Raw genomic sequence first — 23535 nt, forward strand, 5'->3', positions numbered from 1 at the left:
TTCATTATTGGTGCAAAATACACAATTCAGCATATTTTTATAAAATAAAAATGGAAAACAATCCCCAAGTATGAAATCATTATGGCTGATTATTTATTTATTTATTTTTATCTCAAGCAATACATAAAGCACAAGCTTATATATTCCCTCTTTTGTGATTTACTTCATTAACATAAATCAGTGGAAAGACAAAACAACAGAGGGTATACGTTATATGGGTATTTTGGAGGCCAGAAAGCTGTCACAGAGACATAATTAGAAAACACGCACACACCCTCACACACATACAAACACAATATCAAGCTGTGCACATCCTCATTAACTCCTAGAGTATGATAAAACACGATTCTCTCTCATCCCACCCAAGATTCCATAAAGAGGAGATAGTATTTCAAGCTGCCGACACTAAATCTCTAATTATAACTTTATTTGAAGAAAACAAGGGCGCACTTAATAAGCAAATGAGAGTGATAATAACTTGGAATATGGATTGGACCTAACAGACTAGATTATAGGGGTGAATGAACCCCTGCCGAGAAAGGGAGAGAGAGAGAGAGACAGAGACGGAGCGAGAGTTGTAAATAATGTGACAGAACGAGTAAATTATGAGGCTAAATACTCAAAGCTGTAATTATGTCTTTCTTTGAATAGATAAAGATGAGTGGGTATGAGGATGATCGGATAAAAAAAAAGTTAACTGCCTCCCTGATTTTTCTCTTCCTCTCTCTTCTCTCATTTGCTCACATCCACACAGACACTTACTGCTGTTCAGCCTCTTACTGCTTCTGTGTTGGTCTGAGTTTCCCATTGTTAGGTCCATTAAAATAAGCAGACAAAGAGTGGTTTATTTAAACTCATTAAATCGGCTCTCTATTGATTTTACACATAAGATTTGTTTACTCATCATGATGAAAGTAATACTTTGCCTGTAAAAACTGTTATATAATGTCTTCTGTGGCTCTTTACCAATTCTAGGAAAATAACCCCAGTGATGTCATCTGGGTTATGTTTGCTTGGGATTGGAGACTCAAATGTTTTGACAGAAAGCCTGTGTAAAAACTGTAGTTGTAGAGTTTGAAAGATGTGGGTGTAAGGAATGATGCTATTAAGTTGCATAATGGGAAGTTTAGGATCCAGTGTTTTTAGAGCTTGACCCACAACTAAAAGTCAGGAAATCTCAGCTTATGGAGCTTCAATTCTGACCATTTTTTCAGCAAGTATTCAAATCTGAATGTGCAGTGCTAAATTGCTATTTATTTAGTATTCATTGAAAGAAATAGTTATAAAAGCAGAATTATATTTATTTGCTCTCTTGCTGAGAGTTAGATGAGAGAATTCCCCTCTCATGTCTGTAAAGAAAATATGTAGCTATAGCCAGCAGATGGCTAACTTAGCTTAGAAGAAAGACAGCAACCTGGAGGGAAACAGCTAACCTGGCTCTGATCAAAGGTAATAAGATCCATTAACAGCACCTCTAAAGATCACTAATTAACACAGATTAAAGAAATTAAATGTAATGTGTTAGTTAGTGAGCTTTTGAGGTGCTGGCAGGTAGATTTTGTTACCTTTGGATAAACCCCAGTCCAGACAAAATATATATATATATATATATATTTGCCAGTATAAGCAACATAAGCATTAAGAACTTTTTTATTGATTGCATTATGTTATATTGATGCCATTACTTTGTTATGACATCAATATTTTTGATAGAAATGTTGGCACTTAAAATAAGAGGTCAGTGTCATCTGTCTCTAAAAACCACACAGGCTGTTTAAAGGCAAATTGTTATTCATTTTGACAGCCTTGCAAAAAGACAGACCCCAAACCCACAACATCATTAAGTAATGTGTGCTTTAGCCCACTGAGCTGTCGGAAAGAATAACAATCCTTTCTAATCTTGTGGTAAAACTCAGTGTAGTTGTAGTTATGAATCAATGGTACTGTTATGACTTTTCAACCCCAATTTAACACGATCTCCCCAAGGTCTCCTTTCCCTCTTTGTCTATCACTCTCTCACTTTCTTCACTTTTCTCTCTGTAACCCCTTTTATTCCTCTCCTTCTTCCGTCTGTTTCTACATCATTCCCAAATCTCTTTAGATTTATCTTGAGCTACAGGATATGAAATTGACTTGTTAAGAGGAGACAAGTACTCACAGAGGGTTTAGCCATTCAAGGTTGATTTCATTTTACTTCGCTATCAGGGCTGTCTGTCTGTTTGCATGTTAAAGATATGAGCTGGGTGTGCGTGTGAGTGTGTGTTGCTCTGTGCTTTGTGTCTCTGCCATTCAGCCAGCTGTACATATGTCACACAATCTCAATTTCTATACATGGTTATATTTGACATATGCTTAACGGGGACCAGGGGGATACCTCGCAGCGTTGTGTGCTCATGTTGGTTTGAGAGTATGTGTGTGTGTGTGAGTGTGTGTGTCCCTGAGCAGCAGCCTGTGCTCCTGTACCAATCCAATGAAGTTGTCTGAGAATGACAGCTTCATTATCTTGTATGAAAGTGGGACAAATGGAGGCTTGTCTCTCTATCACTGTGAGTTTAAGTATGGAGAGCTGAAAAAACAAAAAACCATAACAAACACACACAGACCAGGACAGACAGCTATACATCCTTTCCCTTTTCTTTCTTTTCCAATTTGTCTCTGGCCTGTAGTTCAATCCCTCCAATACCCCTTCTCTCTTACACTCTCTCTCCTCATGAGTGTGTGTTTGTTTGTGTGTGTGTGTCTGTGTGTTGGCAGCTGGGACGAGTAAGTGATGACTGTGTCTAAATGTTGATCACTGGGAGATGCTCTGTTGTTCTGAAATGAGGTGGCAGGGGGGATATGTGTGTGTGTGAGTGTGTGTGTGTGTGTGTGTGTGTGTGTGTGTGTGTGTGTGTGTGTGTGTGTGTGTGTGTGTGTGTTTTTTGGGGGGTTGCTGGCAGATGTCAAACAGTTGAAGCCTCACACAGACGTGCTGACAACTCTCTAAGTAACTGGGCACCTTAGGGGGGCAAGACAGGTGTGTGTGCGTGTGTGAGAGAGAGAGAGAGAGTGGGAAACAGACGTGACCTACCCCCCTCCATTCCATCCCATCTGCATCCTGACATCTGACAGGGGCATCACACCAGGCCAATCCACCAATCTATGTATGTGTGTGTGTGCGTGTGTGTGGTGCCTCATATCCAGTAGAAAGGTAATAGTATGTAAATGACCCCACATATGTCATCCATGGGAAGATGGGGATGGACACACACACCTTTTTTTCTCTCTCTCTCTCTTTTACACACCCACACTTTATGCCCTCGGGGTTGGGGGGGTCTCGGCCCCTGTCTGATTTCTTTGGGTCAGTTTCTCACACTTCTGACAGGGTCACACACCTCTCCTCTCATTATTAACCTGCAGTAAAACGCCACAGAGCCAAACACTGACTATATTGGTGTGTGAGAGTGATTTAGAGAGAGAGGCAGCGTGTGTGTGAAGAGAAAAAAATGACAAAGTGTTCATGTGTACGTGGGATGGAGATTGAGACAGAGAGAGATGGAGAAAGCTGAGGTGTGTGTGGGAGTGTACAGAGAGACAGACAGAAAGTGAGTCACTCTGTTGTGTGTGTGTGTGTGTGTGTGTCCTCAGGGCATTACCTATCACATTAGCGATATGACAGACTGCCCAGCCTCCTCTCTCATTTCCTGTCAATCAAGCACAGTACATCACATTGAGCCAACAATACCTCACTTTAAAGAGCAAAACCACCCAATTACAGTTTTAACATGCTGCTCCTGTGCTTTAGGACAGTCTAATGTGTGTCTGTGAACATTCAGCACCATTTAGTAGCCTTTACCCTCACAGCTCCCATCTACAGCCATTTCCCTGCAGCCATTTCCAGTCCCACATAGACAGCTTTCACTTCAATTTGGTTATAATATTATGCAAAATTGCCATGAGGGACTAAGAAAAAAATCATAAATATTTTTGTGAAAACTAATGGGAGCAGTGAATTTATAAACTGTCACCAGTTATTGAGGCCTTTGAACAGATTGCAACAGCAGGCTAACAGACGCAAGAGGGATCAACATGTCATAAAAACATATTGCTGAAAGAATGTAAAGTGTGTATATATATATATATATATATATATATATGCACATGTATAGGAGCTCTCATGATTCACAGTGTGTCGTTGGATTTTTTAAAAATTAAATCCCCTTTAAATTCCATCACAGTTACTGACAGGATTATAGTGTGTGTATGTGTGTGTGCATGCGTGAGGTGACAGGGGATGAGAGAGTCCTGTACTGTGGTCACTGCTGATACACAATAGGATTAACCAACACCAACACCTGCCTGTGTGTGTGTGCGCGTGTGTGTGTGTGAGCAGAGCAGTGACTATCAGTGGTGTTTCCACAGTGACCGTGTCTGCACAATCATCTGTTCCACATCCTCAGTCTCGTGTGTGATTTGGTTTAGACATAAGAACCCACTTTGATTAAGATTAGGGAATGACGATGAAAAAACAAAATTTGGGTGTAGCTGTACAATAGTGCACTTACAGTATAGACATCATCCCCATTCCCATCATTCCCCCCCGTTTGTGTGTGGTTGTGTCTGTGGCCCCCCAGGCTCACTCCATCAACCTCCCTTCACCACCAGCTGTCTCCCCTCATTTACATACACTCTCCTCCCACTAATGGAATTAGCCGCAAGTTTCCTGAGGTGAGGCAACACACACACACACACACACACACACACACACACACACACACACACACACACACACACACAGACATATAGACACAATTGTGTGTACTGTGTGTGTGTGTATGTACAAGATATTGTGGTGGTGAGGTGTGTGCCTGTTGAAGATGGGCTGCGAAGGTCAATCAGAAGACACAAAGATGTCAGCTCAGTCCAAAACTACTTTGCCAAAGCCAAATGAGAAACTACAAAAGAAAAAGCTCACAGTGCTCCTTCTCTGCAGAGCAACAGTATCTTTCAGAATAGAGTTTTTTGAGATAGATTAATATGCAGAAAAAATAAAAATACAAGCCAGTCACCAGGAAGTCCAGGAGTCACAAAGCCAAAAAACGGAGGGTTTTGTACTCAGACAGACTCTGAAGAAAAGGCAATATGGCACCTTTCATGCATGTATACAAAGAAATTAGAATTAGAAATACCTAAACAAAGAAAAATAAAACAACAGCCACAAAAAGTCTTAGTATTTTCACTGTTGCACTCAACACACTCTTGGTTGTTGGACGTGCTGGACTTCTAAAGAAAACACACCATCATTAGCTGAATGTGAACTGGTCCAGGCCCAGGTTAGATATTTTCTTTCCCACTCCACGTCCCCTTTCTCTCCTTACATGACCTTGAGAAAGTTTCATAGGTCCCAGTCAGCGTACTTCGCCAGCCTTTTTTCTCCCTCTCTTCACTGTCTCCTCTGGCCTTCCCCGCCAATGGTGCTCTGTTTCCTTTTGTTTTGTCCTCCATCTCTCTGTCAGCAGGTCCTGTCCATCAATACAGAACTGTCAGTCACTTGAGTGACAATTGGCAGCTGTCGATATGGTGTAGAGGGCCTCCAGTCTGTATATAGGGTTCAACTCCTAAAATACTATCGGCTGCCAATACATAAGCACACACAAACACATGCACACACACACGGCATGACATGCACAGACGCTCAAAAAGCCACCCACACACACACACCTTATTCTCTTTGCACCCTCATCACACTTGATCATCGCTGACGCAGGAAAATTTGGTTTGGTAGAAACAAGATCAGATCAGATCGGGAAACAAAGAGCCACCTTCTGACTATTCAGTCGTTGGCAAGACACACACACACACACACACACACGGTATTGTACTGATGAAGGTCTTTGACACAGACTGGAGTCACTAACACATGGCTCCCCCTACTGGAGACCTATAAGACCTTTGGCAATGACATTCTAATCCCTGGTTACACTGTAGCACATTAACATTCATTAATTGATGCAATCATCCATCTATTCATTTAATCACTCCTCCCTCTCTCTGCCTTCCTTTATCATGCTCTTCCTTCTTTCCATCCTGCATCTGTTTCTTATTCATTTAGTTTCTAAACTTGTATCCTTGTAATCATCTTTAGTCCCTCCTTTTTCATTTTTGGTTTACTTTGTTTTCGTCCCATCTTTGTGCTCTTTATAATCCTGTGATGCAAAGATCAAAGCAAACTTCTAGTTTCGTTGTAATGGCTGAAAACTGTTGGTTGAGTCTCTGTCTTTGACCTCTCCTCTCTGGACAAATACACACAACCTTCAATAGAGATTGAATCTGAATGATAATCAACCTTTAAAGGATAATACTGGATGATTAAGAAGTTTTGCCTTTAATCTCTATCCATGATGATAACATCGCAGTCACCAAAGTAATTGCTGAGATCTGGGAACTCAATCACAATGTTACAACAAAATCAGACAAGGCAAAAATCATAAGCTCAGATGATCAGTCAGACTGAGGCTGTAAACACAACTGCTGTTTAGCCAGATAATCTAAAACAACCTGAAGTAAGCACATGACACAGGATATAACTATAAAATTCCCGGCTCTGTACATGTCTCGGTCATGATTCTTTGAAAAAATAAATGCAATTTAATGGATCCTGATAAAAAATGTCTATATGTGTATGTGAAAAAAGGAATTGCAAATGACGTCATGTTATTGATTTTGTTTAAACAGCTGACATCCTGTTGTTAAAAAAGTCCAGAATCAGCTGAGCTATAGCAGTAGGTCAGCTGAACCAGGAAGTCGGTCTATAAACTATGATGGGTGTTTGCAACAGAAGGTTTGGGGAACAACTCTGCAATTTGCCTTTGTTTTTTTCAGACTGCAACAAATAAAATGTTTACTGGGTTAAACCCCAATTTTCCTTAAAGTTAAATTCACAGACTACTGAACACAGTTTAACACCACTGCATGCCACTGCATCACAGCAAAAAACATTAGGAAACTTCTGTTACTGCCTAAAAACGTGAATTACAAGAAGAGAGTGTAGAGGAAACAAAAAGAACAGAGAAAACACAGACCAGAGCAGACGAAAAGAATGTGCTGACAGGAACTGGGAGGGGACATGCCTGTCTGCCTGCTTTCTCTCCTTTACGCGCATGCCGTCCATCCGTATGAGAAATGTGATTACAAATGAGAGCGTGAGTGAGAGAGCGGAGTGCCACAGCTGGCATGGCATCTGGCTTGGCATATCGTCGCCCGGCCTCGCCCGCTGCCTGTGCGCTCTAATGTGGCTGTCGACAAGCCCATTAAGAAGCCATTACTAAATGCTCTGTCTCTGCTCCTCTTCCACGCCTTACAGCACAGGCCCGGGGGAATGCCAGCAACATGGAGGAGAGGGAGAGGAGAAGAGCGAAGAGAGCGACGGAAGAGAAAGAAGAACAGGTGTGGGAAAGAATGAAGACGATGAAGCGACTGTGTTAGAGAAGATTCAATGATACAACTTTTGTGTCGTGTGTGTGCCAGGGACAGAGAGAGATGGAGAGAACAGACTTTGAGCTCACTTTATACTTCACCATCAAAACAGACAACTTCATGAGAAAGTTCTGCCTCAGGGCCTCAGGGCCTGGGAGGAGGAGTTGTCATGTGAAGTCTTCACTTCCAGACAAGTTCAGTGCTAGTCTAAATAATTTAGTCCCTATTATTAAATAAATTACAAACGTCTTTAAAAATGTTTCTGACTAAAGAAAGAAGATAAATTATCATTAATTTCAGCCCTAATTATTTCACTGTTTGCTATATGACAAGACCCCAAATAATAAGATAATAAAAAACAATATCAGTTCACATTTTCTTCTTAAATAAAGGTAACAGAAAGTAACTTCAATTCCCCATTCACACAGCGGTGATTCCATTGTATTTATTACTTTACCCAACATAATCGGACAGTTTAGCTGATTCTATTCCCATTTTTGAAGTTCATTATGTTGCTCGATGACCCTTGCCAAGCCATCTAGTAATAGTCATACAATCCACAGTATCATTTTCAGCAGTGGTGTGACCTGAAATCCAAATTGTATTAATAACCACAAAATTCTAGCATCTCATATTATTTCATAAAAATACTAGACCTCCTCATCAAGACTGGATCAGGAACTAGTGAATAAAAAAAATGTTTATCAACTATTTTGTTGACTTTTATTGAAATTATCAAATTTCCCCACTTAGTAAAAATGCTGCTCTTTCAAAGTTTTTGGAAAGCAACAAACCGAAGGACACAAAAAGCAGTTGGCAATTCAATCTAATTCTATATCGTGCATATGTCTATCTATAATATACTCCATGCAGTGGCTGCAGTAATCAGTTTTTAACTGTGCAGACCTGTTAGTAAATAACATGGGAAAACTTCTCAAACACAGCAAACACATGCAGCAAACACATGCTAAGTCTCAGAAACCAGATCAGACCTGCTTGTGTCGCACATTCCCACTCAATACACACATTCTGGGCAATATAATGAACATACCGCATCGTCACTGTATTAAATACAATATAACAAAGACAATAAGCGATCTTTCTTTATTTGTACTTCACTTTATTTTCTCAGGCCAGGAGGAGGTGTATCATAAAATGCTGCCTGACCTGGAGTACAGACAAGTGAACTCATCAAAGACGTTGTAGGTGGCGAACACTTTCTTGAACGGCTGGAGGGGAGGAGAGGCAAGGCAGACAGGACAGCAGGGGGAGGGATGGAGAAATCATGAGATAAACAAAGAAAGAGAGGGACATTAAATCTGTTTTATTGAACTCCGTTAATTGGCCAAAAAGATTGTTAAAACCAAACACCAGTGGTCATCCTCTTCAAATGTGAAAACCAATCACAAGCTCAAGACAACTATAAGATAACCTGTGCAATTGGGAAAACAGACTGTGTCTTTCAGTTTACATGAATACATTTTTTCTGTGGCTGTGCACCTCACCTGCTGGATTTGCATCATATATGCTTGATATGTATTGAATCATTGTATAAATATAACAGGTCAAACTGAATTAGAATTAGCTGAGCTCTCCGGATGTAATGTGGTGTGGTGTAAGTTTCCTGCCTTCATATATGAGGATAAAGGTGTACATTCATTCATTTTGATTCCTAAATGCACTGACCAAGACTGTGTGCAACTTCCTGTAGGTCGTGTGTGTGTGTGTGTGTGGGTGAATTGCTCTTTTCATGAGTGAATGTGACAGGTTTCTCATCAGGCCCTGAAGCCTGATCGCACTGAGAGACCATGTACAGCACAGCCCCCAAACAACAAACCCACACACACTCACATGAATGCATGCTGACCTGTGGTGACGGTGTAAAAGAGAGTTTTCTGTAAAAGTACAGAAGGTGGTAGTTGGTACCACACATGTGCGTGTGTGTGTTTGTGCGTCTGCACCGGCTGCTGGAACTAAGCGGGGCTCTTAATCACGGCTGTAACGGGCAACATTACCGGCAGCGGCAGCAGGCTAATGATGAATGCCTGAGTCTCCGTGCAAACCCTGACCTCCTTTTCTGCTGCGATGCACAAAAAGCTCTAGCTCTCTCACCAAAACACACACTTAGACACACATTTATGTACACACACACACACACACATACAGAGGCATAAGCTTGCATCAACTCATACATCTTGACAAAAAAACACTGCCTGGTAGCTCGGGGAATGCACTGTGCACGGGACTGTGTGTGTCTGTATATAGGTGTGTAATGATAGGACCTGTTCTCCAGTTTGCCCTCTTCACCGACCCCTTAGATTACCTGGAAAGTTGTGTGATGTCCAAAGAAATTTGTAGATGTCCTAAACTTGGCACTGAGGGAAGACAGTGAGAGAAATGAAAGAGAGAGAGAGAGAGAGAGAGAGAGAGAGAGAGAGAGAGAGAGAGAGAGAGAGAGAGAGAGATGAGGAGGGAGAGAGAGATGAGGAGGGAAAGATGAGTGGAAACATAACAATATTAAATGAAATGTAAATGAGAGAGAAAAAGAAGGAGAAACAGAAATAAAAGAGAAAAAGAGAGATCAGTACATGAGAGAAACAGATGGTAAAAAAAGAAGTAAACGAGAGACATTTTGTAACAGAGGGAGTGACTAGTTATGAACGAGTGTAAAGTTTTGATGAAGGACAAACTAATGTCAGGGACTGGGGCGGTTCGGGCTTCCTGCTCCCCGGCTACCACATGTGATCCCGCCTGTCACTCACACTCCATCGCCATGACAATCATCGTAATGTCGACGCCTGGGGGCGGAGACAAGCCTGTCCTTGTAACAAACAGAACCCCTCTGCGATCTGACGCCAACAACTGCCGAGAAGATCTCTCTCTCTCTCACACACACAGCGACCATCACACGGTGATGCCTCACAAATAGATGCTCTGGCACACTCAAAAAAATGAAGCAAACCCCAGTTTAAATTTGAAATGAAAGCTGCATTTTTCAGTAACAATGATGTGATGTGATGTGATGTGTTACTGTCACTGTCCAGAGCACACTGCATGTTTTGTCAAACACACTCACTGTGTAATATGCAGCATGTGGTTGTCTGTGCGTCTGGATAGGTGTGTGTGTGCTTATGAATTTATTCATTTTATGCATTTAAACTATACATGTGAGCTTGCATGTTCATATGTCATATGTGCGTGTGTGAGAGAGAGGAGTAAGACATAGAGATATAACGTGGTGAGCATATGTGTGTGTTTGTGTGTGTGTGCATGAGTGTGTGTGTGTGTATTAGCCACAGGGTAGGGAGCAGGGACTTGTCAAGCTGAGGAATAGATGGCAAACTGGATGGTGATGCCAGCCCTGTGTGACAGCTCCTTCACACACATATGCACACACTCGCATGCACACACATGCACACATGCTGTAGCCCCCCAAACGTACCCAAGCCCGCACTCTAGAGCTGTGAAAGCTGGGATGCAGAAAGAAAACGAGACTGGTGGAACCTCCCTTTAACTGGAGGCTGATTGGTGTGTGTGTGTGTGTCTGTTTGTGGGAGGAGGTGGGCTGGTGGGGCGGGGGGTTCAAAGTGTCACATCATTTTGTGGCTGTGCTGTTTCTGAAAGAGGCTAACCCCACTGCCACTTAAGCTTAGAACAATAGTGAACAGCATAGTGACAGACAGGACACATACATACAGTACACACACACATGCACGCACACACACCTATACACGTATGTACATTCAGACATATTCAGAACTGCAAACACAGTTATACAATTTCTCTAATAATCAAATTCAAAATCCTTCACATGGTGTATGTTGCTGTAAAACATTGTTATTTATTTTGACAAAGATGTGTTCAGTATGTGTTAAGAATTCAGTACCACGATTCATAATACACGATAACAACAAATACAATATTTGTGGTAATTTTACTTTTCTGGATGATGTCAGTGCAGCAAAGCCTGAGAAATACACTGATATAAAAACAATCAGTAAAAAGGTCTTTACACATTTGAAAACTTATTACAACATCGCCACACATCTGCACACACACACACACACACACACATACATAGTTGGGTTAAATGTCATTTTCTGCAAATCTGTCAAAGTGTCTGCCTGAAATTGTATTTTGGTGGGATGCTCCATTGTGCCTCTGAGCCCAGAGCGCAAGCAGCCAACTGAAGTGGAGTTGCTGGTTAGAAACCCCCAGGGGTGACCTGGCCAGGGCCCCAGACCACTTTAACCACTCGTCTCCATTAACAGGCTCCCAGATATCATTATGCTCCCTGGGGACCAGGCGTGCTCTAACCAACCATTTACCCTCTCCCTCTCTCCTCTATTTCTCTCTCTCATCTCTCCCTCTCTCTGCCATGATGTTACTCAATGAAAAAAGACAGCGGGGAGAAAAAAATATGAGATTGATTTATTTGCTTCAGTGTTCTTTGGGATGGAGTCCTCTCCCTCTCTCTCTCTCTTTCTCTGCAAACTGAAACCAATTAGTGAGCAGAGCACTTGTAGCAGGGAATGTAGGGCAAGCGAGGAGTAATAAAAAAGTATTGACTTTTCTGTGACTGTACGCAGCGTGAAAGGGGTGCCGCGGCCTTGTCCGACATGAAAGGAGCTCCATTAATTTCACTTATTTCACCCAGGCCCCTGTCAGGAGGCCCTAATGCGTCCCAGGCGCACTTCTCACATGCAGGCACTCAGACAGCGCAACGCAGCTCCAGCCTGGTTACCAAATTAGTTTACATTATATATCAGAGCAAGGGAGAGAGAGGGGATCGCGAGAGAAAAGAGTAATTTCTAATTCCCTGGTTGAGACACAAAGCGAGGCCTTTCACACGTAGCTAATTTTGCCCCAGCCTCACCTCCTTATCCTCCTCCCGTATCACTTTCTCTCTCTCTTGTTCTCTTGTTCTCATATAAAGGCCACAGTTCAAGGAAAATGACACACAGTACCAAACAGGTCTACAAGAAATCAGCTGGAGAGAAAGATAATGAGACAGTTTGAATTCAGCTTCATAGTGACTACTCAGTACACTAAAATAATTAAATTAAGAAAAAGTAGACAACATATGTAGGTATAAATTTCAGCTGAAACGGTATAAAAGGCCTATCATAGAAACCATGCTTCTTTTACGATACAAAAGAATGGTCTTTTCTCAGTGGATTGGTCCTGCACACTGGAGTCATGAAATAAAAAAAAGAGCACAGAAATATTTAGCAGCAAATAGAAGAGCATTTGTTGGAATGTGGTTTTGACATAACTACAAAAGGAGTCATTTCAAAATCTTGTTTTGTGCTGTTTTTCATAGCAATGTGACGGCACATCAGAACTTCACATAACTTGTAGCGGAAACAGTCTAGAACCCTCTCTAACCATGTCAGCAACCTGCTACTTGAGTTAAAATACACAAACCTCATTAGTTTATCAGCGAGACTGATTTCCTGTTACATTGCTTAATGTTCTCTTCAAAAAAAAAAAAAAAAAAAAAAACCAAATGCACCTTTTTTCTAATTCTCTGGAAGATTCTTCTGACTCCTGATTAAGTAACCCCAGTTAGCAATGAGTGGCTCAGTGAACTTTTCTCATCTAGCTCTTGGGGTTGGCCTACTGCCACCAGGTATATTCCATTTACCTATGACTTTAAAAGTATTGTGTGTGTGTGTTTGTGAGTGTGTGTGTGTGTGCATGTGCTTGTATTGCATGTTTGTATGAATGTGTATGGCAGAGACAGACGCACCCCATGAGTGCCAGTGTGTGTGTGTGTGTGTGTGTGTGTGAGAGAGAGAGAGCGAGGAGTGAGAGGCTATCTGCAGACAGAAACTAATCAGTGAGTGTGAGATAAGAAAGCAGCCTTTATGGTGTATGGTAATCAGCCCCCCCTCGGCCTGCCACCGCCATGCATAATCACCACGACTTATTCACATGATTGATGAAATATGCATCTGTGAAATCCGAGCTGCTTTTGTTATCATCCTGTTTTTCCCATCTCCCCCCCTCTCTCTCCTTTTCTCTCAATCTTTTTCTGTCTTGTTCAACCTCTCCGTCTTTCTATATATCTCCCCCTTGCTCTGCAGTGGCCAAAGATGTTTGGAATCATGTACAAACAAGAAATTACACACACAGCATGAGGTCCCTCTCACATGCACACATACACTCACACAAACACTCACTCCACACATAGTTTTCTCTCATAAGGTAGTAATATGATGCACGAGAGATGCATGAGAAAAGCAACATTGTTTGAAGAGGACTATGAAGGGAAAGTGGAAAAAAAGAAAACATAAGGGTAAGGGAGCAAGTAAATGAGAAGGCACATTAATTGTTCTGTCCTGCAGAGAGAAGTGCTGGCTGGATTAGAAGGGGATGAGAGGAAAGAGAGAGTGAGATGGAGTGATAGATGGAATTAGACAGATAGATGCTTCAGAGGGCTCTTGTCATTGACACTCAATCGCATTAATCAGGGAACGGATGCAGAATTTACAAATAATGCAACATGAAGAAACAAAGACGGAAACCATTTAAACAAAAAACACAGCAGCAACTCCAGACGAGGACAGGAGAATGGTCATCCATCACCATTCCAAAAATGCAGCCATCATGTGAACCTTTCCACAGCATCCTAAATGAAGTGGATCCAAATACTGGTCCATTTTAGCTACCAAACCCCACTGCTGTCTTCATAAATTTTATCCACTTTCTTCCACAATGCTTCCTGTTTCCAAACACGTAGTTTAAAGAAGCAGTTTAGCCACAGTTTTTGTTTGGGTTATAACTCTTTGTTACTTTAATGGCCATACATTTTGAGGCCATGGTTCAGCTTAATATCCCAAAGTTTTTTTCAGTTAAGGCTTATAACATTTGCAGTGTAATACATTAAAAACTTAACCATACACAGCTACACTACTTGTAAAAAGTTGATGAGGCAGCTGAGAGAGTGAGCTGGAGCTGATGAGAGGGTAACATGAAGCAGCATGACCTAGGGCTCACAAAGATGGTTTTAAGGCCACATTAAGACCAACTTTAACCCTACGTGAAAAAATGCAGTACACTCATTCAGAAAGGAGCCAGTCCATCACAGGATCACATGTCAAAAAGGTGAACCAGGCTCAACTTTTACTGCAGCTTAATGGGACATCAGCTGGCAAATTCCAGGTAGATTACTTCTCAATGTGAACCCCATATTTTCCAACTCGTGTGAAGTGGTCATGCTTGTCGGATTATCAGTTTTGAAAACTTATAAAAACTGTGAGGCACAGCTGCCCAGTTCTGACGTCAGAAGTGGAGAAGGGGTTACAGACACCGTTTGATCATCTGACAAGCACTTTGGTTGAAGCACATTGGCACCTTGAGGCAATACAGTAGGAAAGGACTAGGAGAGACAAAGCTTGGGAAGAGGGCTGGGACTAGGACTTTGATTTGGGTTGATAGTAGGCACTGGGGGAAGGTGGGGGCTGAGACTGAGGGTAAGATTAAGACTGGGGCTGGGGCTGGTGAATTAAGGCCCCCCTGCCTCAGGGTGCTATTACACATCTATAATGAGAAAGGGAGAAGAGGGGGGCTTGTCTTTGCACCTCAGCACACCTTAGATTAAATATGCACAATTCCCATGCAAAATGGGCCAGGAACAGCCGGGACCGGCGTTGCTGTCTAATCCCCTGTGCTGGAGTTGTTTCAGCCAGGGTTAACAGGCTCATCAGTCAACACAGGCTGCTTAGCACAGGACATCAAGGCCATTTGCAGGTTTAAGTGTTTGTGATTGCTTCCCTTTCCAGATCCCATTTCGACCCCAACCCCCCACACACACTCCCTGTGCTGGCTAGTGAGCATATGAGCCTGCAATAAGACACACACATGCACCGACACATGCCCATATATCAACCATTTAATAGCATAGCTAAAGCTGTTGCTTTCACATAAACATCAGGGTGCTTACCAAGTGTACAAAACAAAAACACACACATTCAGAAGACAAGGGTTTCAGACAGTGTCAAAATAGATAGAAGGATTAGGTAGACAGATAAAAGAATGAAGTGGAATCTCATTATCAATAATTATAAAAAGAGTTTAGAGTAAAACAATGGACAAGGATTTATCAGGACAATCAGAACAGTGAGCACACACAGGCAAACGCAAGAGAATCAGCACACATCTACCTTCAAAAATGTATTCTTTAGCTTTTCTGATGGAAAAACACACATGTAAGTCTATGTATCCTGTCTGCTGTATCCTCTGTGTCCGTCTGCACCGTAGCTTCATCACATCCATTTGCATTTCACAGCGAGTGTTGACATCTATCACCAACACACTGCTGTATGAGAGGGCTGTCATGTTCCTCAAGCAAGTCTGTGCGTGTCTGTGTATGAGTATTGTGTACTCAGCTATTTGATAGCACACACACACACAGATACACAACAACATAGGTGGAGGGAGAGGATGTGGGGGTCGGGGGGGGTGGGGGGCTGGAAAAAGTTGCAGCTAGGTACTGGCGATGAAGGCAGAGAAAAAGAGAACAAGTGTGAAAATAAACAAGACAGCGAAGGAAAGAAAGAGTGATGGCAGGAGATAGATAGAGATAGAGATAGGCAGTGATTATACCACACTACATACAGTATGGTTCAGTGGAGCATATCCGCACAGGGACAGGCGGTCCATTAAAGCACAGACATCCTTATCCTGCCTGTCTGCCTGCTTTCTCTTACATCCATGCTGCACACATGGAGAGGAAACTATCTAAATGTCTAGATCTTGACTTCGCCTCAGAATAACCATGATGATAAAGCATTTTATACTGTATTATCTTGGGCTTATTGTTGTGCTTCCCCAAATAACACATAGTTTCTAATGACCATACATATACACATTTATGCTAACCATTCTATTTACTTGTTTAGCTCTATCTCTTAGCTGTATTCCATTAATGTTCATAGCAACCCTACTTCCAATTAGAGTAAACGAGTAGAGTTAAAAGATTACTTGAAAATTACTTTTAAAAAAAGCACCACAACTTTTAAGGTTAATGTGTGTAAAAATGGACATGGAGTGGAAAGGCCTTGACTTAGGCCTGAAGGTTGAAGTCAGGAACAAAATCTAAACCTTTTAATGAATCCTACACAGGGCAGAAGTTGTGAATATTTTTAATGCTAATTTGCCATCGCCATTTTTTATTTATTAGTTTTAAATAGGCCCTTGACACAAATTCATACAATTAAGTTAAAAAATTGGTCTGAAGTGACCCAAGTTAATCTGGTCAAGTCAGGTCCAACAGCTTTGAACATAAATAATAAAGTCTAATGTCATTCATTCTCTTAAGTCATACCAAAATATGATTGCTAATCATTTAATTGAGACTGTCCATTTAATATCATGCTGCATGTATGCACTCGGCCCTCGTCGTTACTCTGTATGCAGGTCTCGCGGTGCAAAATGCCACCGTAATGGAAGTGAAGTGTTGGGTTAATTGATAAATCTGAGGTCCTGAGTAGGAAGGAGTGTGGCAGGGGGAATGTTTTACGGCTGTGCAAATGAAGGGGCTTCAGAGTTTTACACACGCCGTAAAATGGTTATGGAGAATTAGCGTTCTTTCTCTCTCACTGCAGTAACCTAGACACTAATGCAGCTGTGCTGGATAGATGGATGGACATGATAACATATGAAATACATACACAGACACACACATAAAAGGTGGACACATACAGGTTCACGCATTTGCTGCCCCTGTCCCACCTAATTCCATTGTCTCTACTTGTGGCCTATTTCAGTTTGGGTATTAATTGCTAATGAATACTGTTCCCATTAAAAAGATCCCTCATACATCAGTTGTATGCATCATGGTGATACATTATGGCTGAGGCAATTAAGAGTGAGCCAGAGTGTGTGTGTGTGTCTGTGTGTGTAGATGAGCTTTTCCTGTCCCTGTTGCCTGAAGCTTTGTGCCCACAACACAATAATGACAATAATAAAGCCACACCAGAGTAGTTGGGAGGAGACTATGGTGTGAGAAGAGGGGTGTATGTGTGTTGTGGAGAGAGGAGGTAGCAAGGACAATACTGGCGCAACATTAAAGAGTGTTGTGGGTAGGCTATCAGCAGTAGTTTGTGCATATGCATGTATTCATGTGTACTGTATAAGTCTATCTGCATGTGCTCAGGAAAGCAGGAATGCCTGGGCCAGTGTGTGTTGTATGTGTTGGTTCTGCTCAGATGTTAGCTTTTGAAAGTTGTGACGGGTGTCAGTCTAATTCGAGGGGAAGGAAAGGCTTGGAGCGCAGACAGACACAGACGTGACCACTCACTGTAGTGTACTTGATTAGCACGTAGCCTCCTAATTAGCTATCCTCTATGGTTACAGGCAGTACCGTTGGTGACATGGCTAATAACACAACCACAAAATTAGCATGGACAGAGAGGGCTTTCCCATATCTGCATTTGAAATTAGTCGTTGCTGGTGCATTTAGCTTATGCAAAAGCTAAAAACCTTTGAATATTTTCTTGTAAAAGGAACATTACAGTTCTGGCTCTATTAAACTTTCCAGTTTTAAGAGGTTCATGGGACTGTTCACAAAAAAACTGGCTTTTCATAGCCTTTCTTCATTACAAAAAAAAATCACAAAGTATTTCCCATTGTTGAATAAGAAGTGGGATTACCATAATACAGCACTGTCCTTTTAGTCTTTCAATATGATTTAAAGCAAAAATGTAACATTGTTTAGTGTTGTTTAACATATTATAGATAATGGCATAAATAGCACACAATGAGTTTGAGCTAGAGAACATACAGTGGTTCCAGTGTTTCCTGTTAGAACAGACCTACAACTGACCCTCAAAATATCAAAGTCTATGTTTGAGGAATTCTCAACACATGTTCAGCATATTTCAACATATGAGACTACTGTTATAGGGTCGAATGCGAGTGAGACTCGCATTCGACCCTGATCCAGAGGAGGATTGCAAGGTCAGGTCAGAAAACGCATGTTGACCCATTTAGTTTGACCACGTGTGTAAGTTTAACTAGCATAGCTGTGTTGGTATGACTGATTAATAAGATAAAAAACAGATGTTGGGAGCTAATATTCTTGAGGAGAGCTCTGATTTTCAGGCTGGTGATGTGGGATGTAAATGAATAAAGGTCAGAGATGCAGAGGAGTGTGTGAGATGTATGAAACTAAGCTTTAGTGGGGAATATGGGAAACCAAGGTAGGGCCACATATGAGCTAGAGAAAGGGCAAGCATTACACAGCCCCCATGGCCTAGGATGGGGTCAGTGGTTTTCTGGAGAGGTGGGGATTGTCATGTGATTATGTGTGGATGTGTGTGTGTCCTGACTGGCTGGGTCACATTTGCATTGATAGGCTTTCTTACTGTGACACAGATGGCTAAGGTAAATAAAGGTCTAGGAGTCATGTGCTATTTCCAGGGCTTGGTTAGGACTGGGGATGCTGTGTACATACTGCCAAGAGCTGTGATGGTCAAGCCAGAGAGCTATGGTCTGGAACTAGAAAAAAAAGGGCTATGTTAATGATGAGGCTTCGGGCTGTGTAGAGGGCTGAAGCAAGGCTTAAGGTGATGATTACAAGCAGGGCTAGGTAATGTGGCAGAGGCTGGGTGAGAGGGCTGTGGTTGGGCTTGAAAATAATTAGGAGCATGGCTGGATAACATAGCTAGATAATGTGGCTGGGGGGAGGCTGGCTGGGCACGGTATGAAGATGATGAGTACCAGGGTTGAGCTGTCCACTCCATTGGCCCTCTGAGCTGTGACAAGAAGCTCTGCTGGCTGCTGCTGTAGCTGCGGGTGATGCCAACGATAGGACTAATGCACTAATTACCAGAGCAAAAGAAGAGAGAGGGAGTAAATAGAGGTAGAGAGAGCTACAGAAAGATGGTGCGACAGACAAGAGACGAGAGGGGGAAAATATGTAGTCTGATGAGCTCTGAGTGACAGCAGCATGACATGACTGAGCTGAGAGTAGGCACCACTATCTTTATTATCTTCTTCAACAACTTCCTACGCAGCAGCAGAGTTATCACAGAGAAAAGAGAAGTCAAGTTCAGCCAGCACGGGGGAGTGAGGGGTGGTGGGGTTCACTGTACGTTTATTTGTGTGTACATGTGTGCAGATGTCGTTTAGGCAAGTAAGCTCTGGCAAAAACATGTCATTTTGCAGCATCCAGCAGTGAGAAACGGAGCTGTATGTGCTCAAAAAATGCGCGCACACACACACACACACATAGAAAAGTTGGCCTATGTAGTGAAGCAATGGCTCGGTTTGTTACAGTTTAGTTTTCTTTTGATTTTAATGAATCTGACTATTTCTTTTGAAAGAAAGAAAAAAGCATATACATCTAAAAATACATTGACAGCAAAACCTTTACTGCATAAGATGGAGACTCACATAATTTACTGATATTGTGTAAGACAGTCTCTCTCATTCTATATGCAGATATTTGGTGAGCCAAATTATCCTTCATGGCTTCAATTTTGGTTGCATCAGTGTAAATGCTCATTTACCACACATGCTCAAACACAAAGATCTTACAAGCATTCTATCAATACTGTTTTAAACAAATACAGCACAGATGCATCGAGCAAAACTGATCCTACTCCCCCAACCCCTGTTGTCAGCTGCAGGAGACCCCATTCACCCGCCCACTCACTCCCCATACTTATTTATCTCCACTTCCTGGGGCCGTATTAGTTCATTCCCCTGTCGCTGCTCTCTCCTCCTTCCCTTGCTCCTCTCTCTCTCTTGTTTCACTCCTCGTTTCCGGGCAATTGGGTCTGGGTGCTGGTGGTGGGGGGTAAGAGGTTGGGGTGGAGCTGCTGGGAACTTTGTGTGTGTGTGTGTGTGTGCGTGCATATGTGTGTGTGTGTGCTGGGAAGTGAGCTAATAAAGGACGGTGATCCATGAAAGGCCTTGAGCAAAGACACAGTCAATTACCTAATGCCTGGACCAGACTGCAGGGCCCACGCACACACATTCTCTCTCTCTGGCATACCCACACACACACACCCATGCATATACCTAATTTACGTATACATGGAGAGGGGGCAGTGGAGGGCATAACTGGGAATTGTGTGTATGTGTGTGGGTGGGTGTGCATATGCGTGTGATGGAGAGCGGCGATTTATTAAATTGCTGTCACTTTTGACAAATTTGTGCAACTCAAGTTGAAAGGGTTAGGCTGCACTGCTTCTCTGTGTTTCCTCTTTTCTTTTAGAGGAGAATTATAACTTTCAGATCAAAATCCAGGTAACCCCAGGATAAACCCATGCCATCAGTCTGCCTTGGCTTGAGAGGTGATGCCTGAGCTGGCTTCATGCCCAAGCGCCACACCTGGGTTCAACGTAGGTCTGACACTGATTGGCTTTGATATGAAAAGGTGAAAATGGGTATCTATAATAAAAGGATTATCACTATAAATTTATTCTTGGATCACTATAAACCTAGAGCAGACACTATACACACGTTCCTTCCCTTTAAAACATTAATTTAGCGCTTTTCAGTCTAAAAGACTTTTGACTCTTGATCATATAGATCAGGGTGTTGCATTAACATAAGGTGACTGAAAAAGCCAAAACTCTTTGTCCACACAGTCCCATTGAATATTTAGCAAAACTACTGCAGGAAGCGATACACGAAGCGATACACAGCAGCTCTGTTAGGCAGAAAGCAAAATATATATATGGTCTTGTGTAATTGTTTGTTTTAGCCATAATATGTTTGCTTCACTGAGTCTTTAATGTTGACCATATGGAACATCAGTCAGGTATGAATGGATCATATACATGTTCACCACATCTACATTACACTCTATAAAACATAGGACTTGTGTGTAACAGTGGTTTAAGTGTGGATTTTTTTCATCTATGTGTGGAGGCCAGGCAGGAAAGGAAGCATTCATCAGCTATGCATCTCTGCACAGCATGCTGGCTAGGTGGGTGTGTGTCTCTACTGATGACTTAATTTAGGTACATAGTTTGTATACCTATTAACTAAATGTATGATAATGAGAATTATAATGTTTGTGTTTGTAGTATTCAACTTACCTCCTCTTGGAGTTAGTGTGTAATTGACTCTCTGAAGTTCTTAGCACAGGCTGGCACTGGAAAGGAACTGCTGCTGTGGCTCAGATGGAGGAACACACTTCCTGTTCCTCTGGCTGGTGAATGGCAAGAAAGGGCAAAAAAAAAAGGTTCAATGTCATAAAGGTTGAGGTTCAATTCATGTTAGTCTTTCCTAGAGTCATTAGGCTTAGCATGAATCCATAATGCAGAAAATGTAGCAAACAAAACAACACAAAACACACTGACAAGACACAGGGTTAAAACACAGATGTGCGAGTTCCTTTATAAAATGTCTCTAATCATTTGATTTTAGTGTGACAAAGAACTAAAAAGGGCAGAGTGGAGTGGGTGGTCTTATAGTGTAGTCAGGGAAATTATTGTGTGAGACAGATCAAATAGAGGGTTAATAACAGTACTTAACACACACAGGACGGAGTAGATTAGCTTGTGAGTGGTAATGAGGCTATAGTCAAGTGTTTTAGTAAAGACACACACACATAGGCACGGTTCCTAATTAAAACTAATACAAGCCTTGAAATAAAGCAGGGAGAGACTGTGAAACTGTTTACAAAAACTGGTATGAGGCAGTCTTAAAATAATCCTCCCGCATACACCCATTAGTATTCATAATAAAGATATATCAGTTTGCTACTTAATGTTGCATGGATTTGCCTGTGACTGAGTTGAGTTTGCACAATATACATGTGCTTTATGTGTTCACAAGAATGTACGCCTTATTGTATATGAAAGAAAATAATGGTATGATCAAAGAAGAGCTATGAAACATTTCTGGTCTATGTTCATGTGTGTTTGAGTGTAAACAAGAATGTTTTTATAATCAAATTTTGTGCGTGGTTGAGTTTTTGCATGCCTTTATGTATTTGTAATGTTCTTGCAGTGTGCTATGGTGGAGTCTTACGTACTCCAGTTGTCGTAGCTGATTCTGGGCCTCCTCCAGGTGTGTGTAAGAGGTCTGCAGACGCAATCTCAGGTCAGGACAGAGCACACGCTGCTCCAACACTTCCCCTGGCTCTCTGAACAGACCCTGGAATAACCACACCAACACACACACAGACAGACACAAGAATCAGATAATAATCACTACATCCTTCTGTTTCAGACCCCACCTCTTTCTTTCTCTGATCCCTCTCCCGCAGGTAGAGATGGCTTACTGCTAAAACCAGAGGCCAATCCACTTCATCTCTCCTTCTGTGAGCAGAGACCAAGAGAGAAGCAGAAGAGAGAAGAGAAAACAGAGAGAAAAAGAGAGTGAAGAAAATTATATCTGAAGAGAGAAAGAGTAAAACTAAGCATGTCGGAGTAAAGGTGAGGGATGGAGAGAGGAGGAGGAACAAACAGTGAGCAAGATGGAGAAAAGAGAGGAAAAGCACACATTGAGCTGCATATCTATTATCTTGTCTGATTAGCCTCAGAGACGTGGTTTAATCAGGCTTAATTTCCCCCCGTTCCCAATGATAGTATCCTTTATTCTCCATTTTAATGCTTTCTTTTCATTTATCATTTCTTTGGGACTTGTTTCATGTGCCCAGGCAACATCATCATAAGCACTGAGGTCTTGGAAAAGAAAGTATACTGTAGGTTATATTGGGTTCAAACAGATTAAATTCATTGTTGGTTTTCGTCCTTTTCGGTGACTGGTTAATAATGAAAATGCAGAAATAAAGGGACATCCTCATCATCTTTTATTCTTTCTTTGAGTGCTGGAATTGTGGTTGCATAAAGTGTTTAGTCTGTTTCCTCTCTAACTTCCAACTGATGTATAACTTCCAAACACACTGAAATTTTTGAGACCAAATAACAACAAAAGTCAGATAAACTTGAAACAGCTGTCTGTCATTTTATTTCTTGTACATCTGCTTGACATTGTGGCTCCTTCCCTGGAGTGATGGGTTTCTGATGTCTACTGATATATCAAAGTTGAAAAGAGAAAGAAAAGTCGTTTTTAGAGACAGGATTTTGTGCCATTAAATGCCTAACTTCACTT

The 23535-nt window shown here is 41.8% G+C and overlaps 1 protein-coding gene across 2 annotated transcripts in view; it reads right to left on the minus strand.

Annotated features, from left to right (window-relative positions):
- Positions 1–8565: 8565 nt before the first annotated feature.
- spata17 (spermatogenesis associated 17) overlaps positions 8566–23535 on the minus strand; it is a 33404-nt gene continuing 18434 nt past the window's right edge. Inside the window, exons 8-11 of one of the 2 annotated variants that reach the window (XR_005894201.1) lie at positions 22454–22575; positions 21513–21625; positions 9779–9830; positions 8566–8684 (exon numbers count right to left, since the gene is read on the minus strand). Coding sequence is in view for 1 of the 2 variants with exons in the window: in XM_041040559.1 (XP_040896493.1) it covers positions 21553–21625; positions 22454–22575 (195 nt within the window). In the remaining variant the exon portion in view is untranslated. The remainder of the gene's footprint in view (positions 8685–9778; positions 9831–21512; positions 21626–22453; positions 22576–23535) is intronic. The other variant, XM_041040559.1, reaches the window with a different exon arrangement.

Source organism: Toxotes jaculatrix, chromosome 1 (genome assembly GCF_017976425.1).
Source record: "Toxotes jaculatrix isolate fToxJac2 chromosome 1, fToxJac2.pri, whole genome shotgun sequence".
In the NCBI taxonomy this organism is placed as follows: domain Eukaryota; kingdom Metazoa; phylum Chordata; class Actinopteri; family Toxotidae; genus Toxotes; species Toxotes jaculatrix.